At 42.9% G+C, this 13681-nt stretch overlaps 1 protein-coding gene across 1 annotated transcript; it reads left to right on the top strand.

Annotated features, from left to right (window-relative positions):
- Positions 1-2551: 2551 nt before the first annotated feature.
- Positions 2552-3887, top strand: LOC100875439 (cuticle protein 7-like). The gene is made up of 3 exons (XM_003700044.2): positions 2552-2684; positions 3027-3261; positions 3623-3887. The coding sequence occupies exons 1-3, from the start codon at positions 2676-2678 to the stop codon at positions 3784-3786; spliced, it is 408 nt and encodes a 135-aa protein (XP_003700092.1). The 5' UTR covers positions 2552-2675; the 3' UTR covers positions 3787-3887.
- Positions 3888-13681: the final 9794 nt, after the last annotated feature.

Below are 13681 nucleotides of genomic sequence, written 5' to 3'. Positions count from 1 at the left end.
ATTCTGAATGATCTGTCAATTTTATATGTCTAACGTTCGAGGATACCAAGAAGCGGAGCTCAAAGTGCTTGTAACTGTATTACGTTTACAAGAACCAAGAAGCGAGATCGATCGCGTTGTAAGAGGATCGAACGTTTCGTTACTGACCCAGCCCTGCCAATTCCGCTATCAATTTCCATCCAGTAATTGTATTGCGCACATGCTTCAATAATTTCTCTGGAAGTTTGCGTAGCGGATGATATGCAGACTCGAGCCAACTTCTCCCCGGTTTCTTGACGCTTCGAGAACTGCTGGGAGCAAAATATTAAGACGTAATTAAAACGAAATATTTAAGTGTTCAAACCAGTGTAAAAGGTTAGGAATGCTCTATACTTTGAAGCTTCTAAACACCATTAAACGCCGTAAGTCGCAACGACAGTTTTGTCGAAAGCACGGAATGCAGCGAATTATTTTTGCGTCGGATTCCAGCGGAAAATACGACGTGTAACGAGCATTGTGCGCGAGCAAAAATACAAAATAATTACGCACGGTTGTTGCCGTGGAAGAAAAGGCAGGAACGAGGGGACACCGTTTTGTCCCTAAAAATATCCGCACGACGATTGTACGCCACCCTCTTGTTTCTGCAACGATGCGTCGTCTGTCGTAACATCTTCCTATGCATCCACTGTCTCGCTCTCACGTCCACGATTCTCGCAACAATCGGATGCCACTCGAAACTCGTTAAAGTAATTAGCTTCCACGGATGTGCATCGTCTACGAAATCGTTTCCACCTCCCGAAACGCCTTAGCGAAAATATTTGACGACGAATTAACGGACGAGTTATTCTTTTAAATACAATCCTTTGATAGAAGAAACAGTTTTGATGTTACCGTGCTGGAAATTGTTTTGCGACTGGAAGCAATTGAATTCGAAAGAAATTACTGTTGCAGCAAGTTCGTTTTACCTGCAGCACTCGATGCTATTCATTGAATTAATTAACCCGTTTGAGACCGACTTCTTGTTATAACAAGATCCACCATTCATTTTCTAGTCATTATATCATTTCAAATTACCTGTTATTTTGTTTGTACAAGTGTGTTAAATTATGTATTCTCAATATTGACTTTGATTACGAAGGGTGCATGTGAATCTTTATTCCCGCGAAGATAAATGACCTTCAAGTTTGCGGCAAATCGGGAAATTAATTAATGGAAATCTTGTCCTCGAAGACATCTAGCATTAATTTCTCGATCGCTAACTGATAGCAAATACCGACGTATAGAGGAGACTAATTGCAGCGTAAATATTTAAATAAACGATCGACCGATGGAAAGCATAGCGAGCCTAGAAGTCAGAGTTACCTTCCGCATGCTCACGCATAAATGACGCATATCCGTTCCGCATACGAATGCGCGTTGCAACTCGCAGCGCGGATCGATACAGTCGTTACCGAAGTAAACGGATGGATTACCAGTCGAACGAGCGAAACAGTCTTTCCTCGCGAGAGGCATACGTCGAGAGAAGCTTGAAAAAGCTGCGACTCCATCCACCTTCGCTCCTGCGTGATCCCAGGGGAATCTATCGACCCTTGCCCCTTCGAGCTCGTTCACAACGAATGCACTTATTTAATTAAGAGAATTACACGGTGGCTGGCTCGTTATTTTAATAACGCTATGCATATGCCTCGTCAAGATTCAGTTAAGTGCAATTTTCAAAAGCGTGCTATAGTTTTTTTTTTAATGAACGCTTTGGTGGACTAGATTAATTCAAACTCGTACGTACTTTTACATCCTAGCTCGGTTTGTTTGTATTTTCAATGAAATATCGAAAAATGGATGTGGATGTTGGCGCATGAAAATTAAATATAACTTTGTTTTTGAAGTGAAAACCGATTTTCACGTGTAACCTAATTCCGTTGGTAATATTGGGAGTTTGTTCACCGAACTTTTTACCAGACCCATATTTCTCTGTGTTTTTGTTTACAGTTAAATATAACTTTCGTTGTACGTTTAAAAACGAAACGATAACAAACCTTCTCGTTGCGATTCCGAATTGGATTAAGCCGTTTGCCTTGAGTCAGGAAAATGTCGGTGGCACACGACTCTCGAAAGCACCGACCACTTCAAAAGTCTCCGTAAAAGTTCGTTGTCCGTAAAAACGTCCGAATAACTCGATTTCGACCCGCGGTTCCGTAAAGAACACAAGCTAAAGCGACACCGCGTTGTTTATTTTTGAATTAAAACACCGTAGGTGACACTGTCAAAGCTGTAAAGTGGAACAACGTATGAAAACAACTTCGCCAACTATTCGCATCAAAAATGAAATTTCGTACGCGAACAAGTTCGAGAAAAACAAGTCCGATGTTCGTACGACCTCGCGATAAATAAACACTGCAGTTTTATCGCCGGTAGAACAACGGAGTTCTTGCCTGATTTACTAACGACACTGAACCATATTACATCATGACATCGTTTTTTATCCAGATATGCAAACATTTTTCCATCGCGACCAATCGAGCGGAATCAATGGCGGTTTTGCCTGGGCATCTATGTGTGTGGTTTTATTTAAAGACTTTTAGAAAATCAACAAATTCTTGAACTATGTTTTTTGAAGGAATATGTTTCCTTGGATAGGTATATAAAGTGGGCAGTTTGTTGCGGTATCATTCGATCTCGATCTCTCGTACGCTGTCAACATGAGCAAGGTTGGTGTCAGTATTTCGGACACATGGACACGTTACTGGTGTTCTGTCGTCATTAGTTACTAAGATCATTGGGGAGTCTCTTAGAGATCAGATAGATAACCTAGAAGTTAGGAAAAGTTTCGAGCCCATGGAGGATCTAGGGACGATTAGGTTAGGTTCAGTAACGGTTCAGACATTGAGAGGAATCTTGGTCTCAAAGAAACACCCTTAAACATTATATTTCGTTTTGTTCAGTTCCTTTTAATTTCGGTCATATTTGCAGTGGCGACGGAGCAGACACTGGAAGGAATCTTGGTCTCAAACACCCTTCTTGTCATTTAATATATTTCGTTTTGTTCACAGTTCCTCTTAATTTCTGCCATATTGGCAGTGGCGGCGGTGCACAGTACACTGGCAGGACACGCTCACAGTTTCGCACACTTCCACGGCCCCGTGGAGGGCCACGCAGAGGAAATCTCCTACCATGGAAAACACGGACATCACCACGATTACGTAGCTCATCCAAAGTACGACTTCTCCTACGGCGTCGATGATCACCACACTGGCGACCATCATGGACAGAAGGAACACAGAGACGGTATGCATTAATCACACGAGATGTCTAACACAATCCGTTCAATCCGTTTCGAAGTTTAACCGGTGTTTCAAAGAATACAACTCTTAAGAATGTAACCATTGAAACATAAATTACTGTCAACGTATTGCTTGTAATAAGGGTGCTTATCGTAGCCCTGGAACCTAGTGGAAGAAAGTAAATTATAGATGCGGATAAATTCTGCTCAACAGGTTGATATATTATATTCCTTGCTGGTATTTTTCTCCTGGCACAGGCAGGTTCGAATTATGTTTGTTGTCAGTTCTTTACAATTATTTTGACAAACTACTGAAATTTTACAATGCAATCTCTTGTGGATTTGTCAACAAGTTTTTCACGACAGGTAAACACGTATCTGGAGAGTATACGTTGAAGGAGCCGGGCGGTAACGTGAGAACCGTGAAGTATCACGCTGATCCTCACGGAGGATTCTTCGCCTACGTGCATAACTCCAACGGCATTGATCACTATGGTGGACACGGACACGATGGGGGACGACACTACTGATTTCACGATTGGACCAAAGATAACTTGTTAGAAGGTTACGGAATCTTGTTACTTATCTCGTTGATTTTGTTGTTTTGACAAATATATTCTGTTGCAAGAAACTTTCATCTCCTTTTTATTTCACCTATTGCCGTTCTTGATGCTTTCCTCGAATGGTTACTCTTACGATCGAGAGCATTCGAAGAGAAATACGAAGGTCGTAACAATCATGCTATCGTCGTAATAAAGTTATCTTCGTGGTGGAAATGCTCGTGATATTTTTTATCGTCTTTCCGTACCGACACAATGCTCATCTATAAATTGTTGGACGCATTGTGCTCGAACCATTGGGGTGCTGACCGAATTTCGAGGATTAAGATTCCTAATTATTATTTCAATTTTTCCACTTCGGCGAACTTGAAAGTCGGAGGTGACAGAATTTCAAGGTTTTTCGGTTCAGCGGCGTAACAAGATCGCGTGAGGTTTCTTGCCAATGAACGAGACTGTTTCACAAAATCGATCGAACCTCTCGCGACCGCTTGTCATCCCCATTAACCTAGAAAGGTAAAGTCTTAATGAACGCGATTCTCTCAAGTTCTTTCTATTAAAATTTAACGACTCTCAAATTACACTCGTTCGTTCTTTAACATGAACGTGTAATTGATTTCGTTCCGTGCATAACCTTCACCTACGGACGGACACTTATACAGAATAAAATTCTGATAAATAAATGTCTGGATCGCGTGTGTAACTTAATAATACTAAGGGTCTAAGCCTGTCTCCACATGTGGAGTCACGTACGCCAGATATTATTACCTCCGCGAAATTTACACGATTGCAATGTATAACTTATTATTACTTCATCTCGGATACAGGGGTTGAATTCGAATTCAATTTGTTGAATGTCAATTTGTCGGAATTGACAATTTTCAAGAAATGATTTGTTGTAGCTTTGTAGCTTCATCATTGCGAGATTAAACGTTATTACACCGTCGTTTACGAGTCTGACAAGGTATTACCTTCGAAGCGGTAAGGAAAGATACTAATTTCGAGGTGGGCTCAAATTGGAATTGCGTGAAAGATGTTGTAGCCTCGGTTAATCCCTTACTAGATTACGTATTAAATTCTCGGGTTGCCTCAGCTGCGCTCTGTCATGGATTACGGTGTTTCCAATTAGAGGTATTAGTCGCATAATTGCCTTTTAAGGAAAATGCTTATGGGGTATTTAACGACTGGAATCGCCAGAAATATTCTCGTTTTCATTTAGATAAGTCGCTGACTGAAACTTATCAACACGCAGTTGTTCTTGCGCGAGAAGCGATAATTTCGACGGGGCTCCGAGAAGTTCTGTATCTTCTTTCCTCGGTTAGGGGTGTCGAAGCGTAACCGGAAGGCACGAACACCATCCTGCAACTGCAGTAACAACAGAGACCCCTCGGCCGCGACTCCTGTGAGTGGCTGTGTCGGTCGTGGCCACAATCAGGCGCCTGGCAAAGGGTGGGCACGAGTTGTCGGGAACAGGCGGTGGCAATAATACGCGATGAACGTGATAGGGTGCGATCGATTTTCTCGATCTCGAGAGAATGGAGTTCTTATTATTCCGGCGTGAAGGCGGCACTCCTTCAGGGGGTAGCTTCGTTATTCGATTCGAAGCAGCGGTCGCCTCGAATCTACCGCGCGCCCTTCTCCCGGCTCTTTTATACTCGCCATTCTTCTTCTTCTTTTCTCTTCTTCAGCCTACTTCCGTGTTGGTAGAAATCCAATTCTGGCCAGGCTCGTCGCATGGAAAATAAGAGGACGGGACGTTGAATCGCAGCTACGTAATGGTGCTACGTAACGAAGCTTCGCGGTCTATCGACTCGCGATCATCGATCATCGATTCCGTATTTAATTAACGTCTGACGCACGGTAGGCGATATAATTCTCTGTATTTTCCTGATGTCTTTTGCGTAATCGAGAAAGTTCGCGCTTCAATTCGTAAGGTATCGATCGGTGGCTTATTGAAAATTATCTGGACGGTTCAGACCGTGACCCATTAATTCTTAATGATCTCTTTATCCCGTCTTACTTAATTCAGCATTCCATTTCGCTGTGCTTGAGGGCGAAGCTTGATCGACTCACGGGGATATTAAATTTTCAAGTATTTCAAATGTTGCGTGAGTATTCATGGAATTTATAATTCCCTTTTTGTTTGGTCGTTCCAGCCCGATATAAATATTACATTTCCCATTCGCGGAAATAGTTATAAAGAGCGTTCGGTCCATTTTGTAAAGCGAAACCAAATTAGCGTTACCGATAAACGTTAAAACAATCCGAAGGAAACCGCTAGAGAAACCGATGAATCCGACTGGTTATCTTTCACGGAAATTCACGATGAACTAGTTCGAAAGTTTGGTTGAGGCTCGCGGGAAACAAAGTGTATCCGTGGCGCAAAAAAGCCGTTCGCTTGAAAAAGCTTTCTGTTCGGTAAACATATTTACATAGAGAAGTTCGCGAAGTTGGTCATGTTTTCCGGCTGCATGAAACGGTAGATCTACCAATTGGAAAGTTCGCGGGTCGTAAAGACTTTCGTCACGAGGTAGTTCGAGTTCGAGCCTAATCAACGTCAGAATGATTCAATAAACGCTCGAGAAACTGCTCGTAATTCGACAAAGTTAGATTTCAGGTCTTTCGGGAACGAATGTTTCCCACGAATATTTGTCCTTTCCGCAGTTTTTGCCCTCAGAAGGGTTCGTAAGGCTCGCGGAGTGGCACACCATGGCGCATCATTATCGATATGCTTCAGAAGCGGTTAAGACTCCAGAAGCTTATCGCCTGTTGCCAGCCTAACTCGCTCTCATTTAACTTTCGCAATACTCTCCGTCTCGCCGACGGAAGTGTGTCTCGCGAACTTCCAATCGTTCGCCAAACTTTTCGCGAACCGTAACTGACTTCGAACTGCGACTACCCTTAATATCATCGCCGCCGTCAAATATCTTCGAACAATTCGCCTTCGGTTTTATTACCTCCATTATACCGATCTTCGGAAATGTTCGCAGTAATCGAGGTTTAATGTATCTACATTCGTAATTGCTAATCTATCGCAAAGTGTTCTCTCAAAATTTCGACTGAAGTAGAAGTTTATCGTAGGGCATACATAACAAGGCGACAAGGGAAACAAACCAGAAGAAAAATGTCTTTTCTCTCGACACCAGTTAGACGCTTGGCACACGACCGCTAACCAGTAAATTTTTGAGCAACGATAATTTCGCGGTACCTTACTCGCCGTTCGTCTACAACCGGTTCTCCTCGTTTGCCGGAGAACATTTTGGTTCAGTGCCAAGATACATCTGCCAGCACTCACCGAACCTACGTACGTACACGTTCGCGGTGTATATAACTTCTAGTGCAAAACCATACGCGTTGTTCGTTGCCGAGATTCGATCTGCTCCTTATTCTTTCCCTCGCGCTTTCTCGCCTCTTCGTGGCCTTGTACACGTACCGCAATCGATTGTCCGCTCGATCTCGATTTCCGGCGACTGTCCTTTCACGACGCGTTATTTACGGCGTCGTCGAAATTAAATTCTTCCACTTTGCTCCTAGGGTATACGTCATCGACTTTGATTCTAGGGAATAAACTCGTTTCGTTAGGAAGAGTTGGACACTGCCCGCCATATTGAAACCATTTGTTTAAAACAAAACTTTATTATTAAAGGATAAATGTTATGGGATGCATAAAAAACTTTTTACTAAATTAAATGCCTCCAAGCCATGTTGGACATTGAGACCGTTCGCAATGTTATTTGGAATAGAACTTTGATGTATAAAAATGTGTTTCTGAATTTTAGTAAATGAAATGCCTCCGTCAGTGCAGTTATTGAATATTTAAAGACACGTATTTGGAATTTCATTTATTCGGAGAGCATTAAAAACGATATTTTCAATAGCAGATGCAATGAGTTTGCGAATCGAGCTTAATCAATATGTTCCGCGCGCAAACAGTGACAGAAATGCGAAAAATATTCGACGCATTTTCAATGGGATTTTGTTGCTATAGGTGCGCTCGGTATACGCGACTTGCATGGCCTCGCGAAGACGCGATTTTAAACGAATACGATTTCAGCCGGTAATGAAATTCCATTTCCCGATTCTCGACCTTTTTAAATGGTAGCATGTACAATGAGGGTTTCTTTTTCGTTTTCTTCGTTTTCATTTTTCCAACGCAGCTTTTTCCATCGGGAATAGAAATTCATCCAGCGTGGCGTGGAATTCTAAAGTCGGTCCACCGGTGAGGGGAGAATATAACAGGCTATGAATTAGTAAAATGCCAGGCTTATTTTTATTCCCTCCGCCGTTCTCGACCGATTATAGAAGCTTCTCGCGTTTAAGCTCGGCTTAGCGACGCGTTAATTTTACGGTCGGAAGGCCGCGTTGCTACGTTTTCCTTTCTTTTTGCTGTCGTTAACTTTAACACCGTTATCCGATTAGCTTTGCTTCAACGTATTTTAATAATTGAAGTATCGTTTCGTAAGTTTAAACGGGATCAGCGGGATGGTAATCTTCGTTCTTAGGAGGTTAAATGTATTCTTCGTTAAGTGGTCTTTATAGAGGGGGTGGTTCTTGATTTCGTTAGCGAACGATAAACTCCTTCCTGCGAAACAGTGTTCGATCTTACAAAAATACACGCATAGTAAATAAAAAACTGCAACGGAGTAAATAACAGAGATGAACGACGTTAAATATAATCACCGTTAATGCCTTCAAGTAATCGAAGCGTTAAAGCGGAGAACAGGAAGCGACGAAGCTATGTTTAACGGTTCAAAATTAAACATCGCAAGATGATTTAGACCGGTCGAGAATAAAACGACTTCCTGATGGAAATTCCAGCGTATTTATCGTAACAGTGGGACCGTTAAAGCGAAAAGCAACGGTCACGATCGAAGGAATCGATCAGGTTAATGTACTCGCGAGTTCGCTGCATCGGCAAGCGTGCACGATTCAACTAGACGCAGCGTTCCAGGGTGTGATTAACGTGATGAAAACGCTGCTTTTTACCTCGCTACCCACCGAATGAACCAACTTCCTGAATGTGTTCGTGCCTTTTTATTCTTTCTCGGTTCCTTTTTCCTTCCTTTTTTTTCATCCCCCTCTCTGTTCGACCGATCCTCGTACTTTCTTCGTTCCAGATGCCGGCGCAGAAGGAAAAGAGGCGAGCGGAAAAGCGAAAAGTGAATACTGGGAAATGTGATTCGTGAAGTACGGCCGTGGCAACGGGGCTTTGCATTACCATTTTGGCCGTTGGCCAACCCCTAGACCCGAATCCGAGGAATCCCCGATAGAAGATAAGACCTTGCCGGTTCCCTTGCTCGCGGTTGGATTCACCAGGCACACCCGCTAGATAAACACACCCGTGGGATGGTAACCGACTCCCGTCGAGCAGTCGAGGCCGCCGGGACCGTTCCGGGATTTCCACAGATTTACAAGCAGGAATTCCTTATCGCTACCTTACGCTACCAGAACCCAAATCGGGTTGCTTACGCATCCTTTCAATAATTGTTTGTCAGGGTTTGCAGTCGAATTTTTTTTGCTAGCTTGTACAGATTTTAGAGAAGGCAAAAACGGAAGGAAACCATTTTCACTGGACTTGGTTTTTTCCACGTTATGCTTTTCATTCCTTTTCAATATTAATATAGATTCAAAGTGTTTTTAAATAATTGTTAAACATTTCTATATTCACAGGATATAAAACATCTGCAATTAATAGTATACATGTACAATAGTATTTAATACATGAAATAATATTTGTCAATTTGTGGTGTGGGACATTCAGAAGTCCTGAAAAACTCCACTGGATTTTGGACAATTAGTGTGTGGTTTGTTTGGGGGTTGGGGCACTCCACTAGGTCTTGGATACCTAGTGGTGCGTGGCATTTTTGGGGTATGGGGTGTGTTCAGGGGTCAGGGCACTCCAGGGTCTGGGACAGTGTAGTATGTGGGGCATTCAGGGGTTTGTGCACCTATTGGGTCAGGGACGAAAGCTTCCATCGGAATGTCACCATGGTGAGCACCTATCAAGGCGGAGGGTACGTGTATCATCGGTGGTCAGCAGCAGAATGCTTCTCAAAAATGGGACATTTAGGGGCGCGGGTATGAAACCAACTTGCTATCCCCTAACATAAAAATGTGAGCATGCTTCCGCGGTCAACGTATAGGTAAAGACCGTATACGTGAATCGGAAACATGCCGTCGTCTTCTTCTCGCGGTCCTTTAATATAGTCTTGGGGGCCTATTAGAATTGTGAGAAAAACAATTCGCGGCTGGCCACCTAGCGGTTAGGTGCCCAGTTCGCGATTCGCGGTCCACGAGATACGAGAAAAAATGATCAGTGGGGGGAAGCCCCCTCGCGACACCGTGAAGCTCGCGCGCCGAGAAATGTAACCCGATCCGCGGTGCCAGTATATCCGTGAAACAGTACCAATGCAAATACAAAACTTTTTTATTTTTGACTTTTTCGTTATCAAACTTTTACCAATTAATTCTTGACATTTTTCCGATTAAAATGAGACCAAACACGGTATAATTTCGACTATGTTTACTGGTTTAATTGACGGTAGTTGAACAGGGAATAACGAAAGAAGAAAGACGCTGCGATTGAATCGGTCAAAGATAAAGAGTCTGTTGTATTATTACAAAAGAAAAAAAAGAATGAAAAACATAACGTGGAAAAAAACAAGTCCAGCTCGAACCTGCGACAAAAAATTATGCAGAGATTACGAGGCAGGACTCTTAACCACTTAATCAATTCTTCAGTTGAAGGTCTTATGTTCTGTAATATAATACCAACAGTGCATAACCATCAATTATATTTAATTCTGTGAAAACATTTTGAGTAAACTTTATTCTAGAGGTTAATCTTATTGTTTGCTTGAATTCTTTTATCATACATTTCTCAACCTTGCTTGAATTTTTCTGCATTTATTTTGATGGTAAGGATTTCCTCGATTTAATCGTGATTTCTGAACAACCGATAGTGTACGATGCGCTACGCAAACGATCGTATTCTCCCGATTTACATACCACCTTCGTACCAATCTCTCTCTCCATGGTACTCGATTTCGTTTTCCTCGAACGAGGACGTAGAAGAATCGTGGAAGGTATCTTCCCCGTGTCGATCTTTCGATCGAAGTATCTCTGCATACCCGGACCACGAACGTTTGCGTCTTTTCCTACGTGTCTATCAAATTCCCACCGCCTACGGAACTTTGTATAGGAGAAGACTGTCTGCGACGGTGGAATGAGTTTACATCGAGTTTACTCGAAAAAGAGATAGTTTACGTACCGGAACCGTCCCTTCCGTTCTTTCACCCTTCTTCGACCAAACTTTTTCCTCCATCACGTATTTGCCTCGACGAGCTCGCTGTTTCGAATTCTCGAAATAAGGCGTGTTTACCTTTTTCTTTCGTGCTGAAACCATGCCGCGAATAAGAAGTATTTTTAATTAAGGGCCTAGGCATTCGCGAATCTCCGCTTGCGCCAATATTTGCCGGGATTCGTCCACGGGTTTTCCACAGTTTCCCGCCCACGAGTGTTTTTTTCCGTTTCGTTAACGCAGAGGAAAATAAGGAATTATACCGTCGGTTTCAAAGGGCTGATTTTTAATTTATGAAATGCTCGAATCGTAGGCACCGGTAATTCCAAGTTAAATAAAAGTCTCGAAATCGATTGTACGTTCCTGTTACGTCAGGCGAAAATATAACGCGACACAGGAAGAGTGCTCTCGAAGAAGATCGCGCAAACACGTCCCTTCTTTCATTCCTTCGTATTTGAAGAGTCGCGTACTCGAAAGCAACTGTGTATGGAGTTCCAAAGAATACGCGGTTTTTCCCTTGCAACCTATTCACGCGATTTCCGCTCTTATTTCTTCTGGAACAGCGTCGACTAACGACGACGAACGGAAACGTATCAACGAGCTCTGGAAACTCCTCGTTTGAGTCCATTGCGACTCCTTAACCCCGAACCTTTTACCTTTGTTACAACGTGGCTGCTTCTGGGACTATTAGACAAACTCTCGAAGTTTCTACTCTTTCGAAACATAAAAAAACCAGGTTCTAAGTCCGCAGCGTACGTCCCTGATTCTGATCGATGCTCAGCTTTCTCTCGAGGGAGTGTCACCGTTCCGGACGTTCAAAGCTCGTGCGAAATTTAAATACGATTTGAACTCCGACGTCAAATTATTTCCCTTCTAGTAAACTTGATCCTTTGCAAACACTCGAGCCATGAATCTTCGAATTGTAGGAACCGATTCGAGCGTTCTGAGATATCCGATGATTGATGCGTGTCGAATTGTCTGTGCGTTAATATCGAACTGTTTCAAATTCCATTTTCGCTCGGTTTAAAACGGCGATTTACTCCGGAGTGCATTTTCTCAACGTAATGCACTACGTTTGTTTTCTGGCCAGCGCAAATTACATTTTGAAATAAATATCGCGGCCAAGCACCGCGTATGCTTTCTCGCGTTCTTAACAATTTTCCGCAAGCAAGCTCTGCTTATTTTTTCCTCCGTGCACCCACCTTGGCAAGTTTCCTCGCTGACTGTTTATTTTATTATACTTCAACGCTCTCTCGCGCGAAACCATTTTTCTACTACTTCGTAGCCGATTATCATGGCCGACTCATGCATACGTACAGACTTCCGGACCTGCTCGACATCGAGATGGATGCTTGACGGCTTTGTTGCCTCGTAAGATTAACGAGGTCCTACGAGAAAACTGCGTTCGCGAAATGCGTTCGCCACTTTCGCGGAAATCAAGTTTTCCTGGGAAAAATGTTTGAGTAAATTGCTGGAAATGACATTGAATAGATGACATTGTTTAAATTTGGAGTTTATGTAGAAATTTAGAATTGTGCGTTTTGTTAGAGTTTCCTGGTTGCAAGGGGTAGTTTTATGAAGCTAAAGGATAATGAAGATCCCTGGTGTCCTCACTGTAAAGGTTTTGTCAAAGAGGCATTCAGCTGATTGTGGCAATACGTCACAGAATAAACGAGACATTCAGATTGGTTAAATTTTTGTACAATTTTATAATTAACTTTTTCGGTCATTTTCCTACAACATCGAATGTAATTGTATTTTTATTTGCTAGGTTTCATTGTGAAACTAATACGTTTCTCGCATAGAAAGAATTCCGCGACCTCTTCGATTCATTTTGCTTATTGAAGTTACAGCGTATCGAGTGTCTGGTCCATTCGACGCTATTGAACGATATTCAAGAAGTAACTTTAAAAGGAGGTCAGTGGCCAACTACCCGCCGTCAAATGAGCTCTTCTGCCATTCAATCTTTTCCTCCGAAGCATGAAATACAAAAAGCCGTTGCGTTATTCCCCGTCTTCCATTCAGGCGAGCCCACCGCCGGCTAACTATGCGACAATAGAAGCATAAAGCTATAAACCGGATATAATTAGCGTGCCGTTCGCGATATCTAAACTCGTAACTGTATATCCCGTAAAACGAGTCATGGCACGTGATTTAGCCAGACGGCGTGCTTTAATATCGGCCCGTTAGTATCGATGTTGGCCGGGTGTATACGCGTCATACGAGCGTGTTGTGCAATAGACGCGTGCCTGGGTACGCGTTGACCGACCCTGAGCACGCTGTTCTCTCCCGTGTATCGAGAAAAATTACCATATCATGCAAATCTGCCCGTACGGCCCGTATAACACCTACGACCAAAGGTTCGTCGCTGGAAAAACGGGCCGGAAAAGCGGTGGACTCTCGGAACAGAGCCGATGGAGCGTGACGCGTCCGCATTGCCGACACGCAATTCCACGGAACGGACAACAATACCATCTATTTTTTGCCGGACCTCGATGCCCGGAAACGAGATGCGGAAAACGATACGTGTGCGCACAGTTTATAGTTGGAAGATCGTTGAAACGATTT

Source organism: Megachile rotundata, chromosome 14 (genome assembly GCF_050947335.1).
Source record: "Megachile rotundata isolate GNS110a chromosome 14, iyMegRotu1, whole genome shotgun sequence".
Taxonomy (NCBI): Eukaryota; Metazoa; Arthropoda; class Insecta; order Hymenoptera; family Megachilidae; genus Megachile; species Megachile rotundata.
This window is presented reverse-complemented; position numbering and strand designations above follow the sequence as displayed.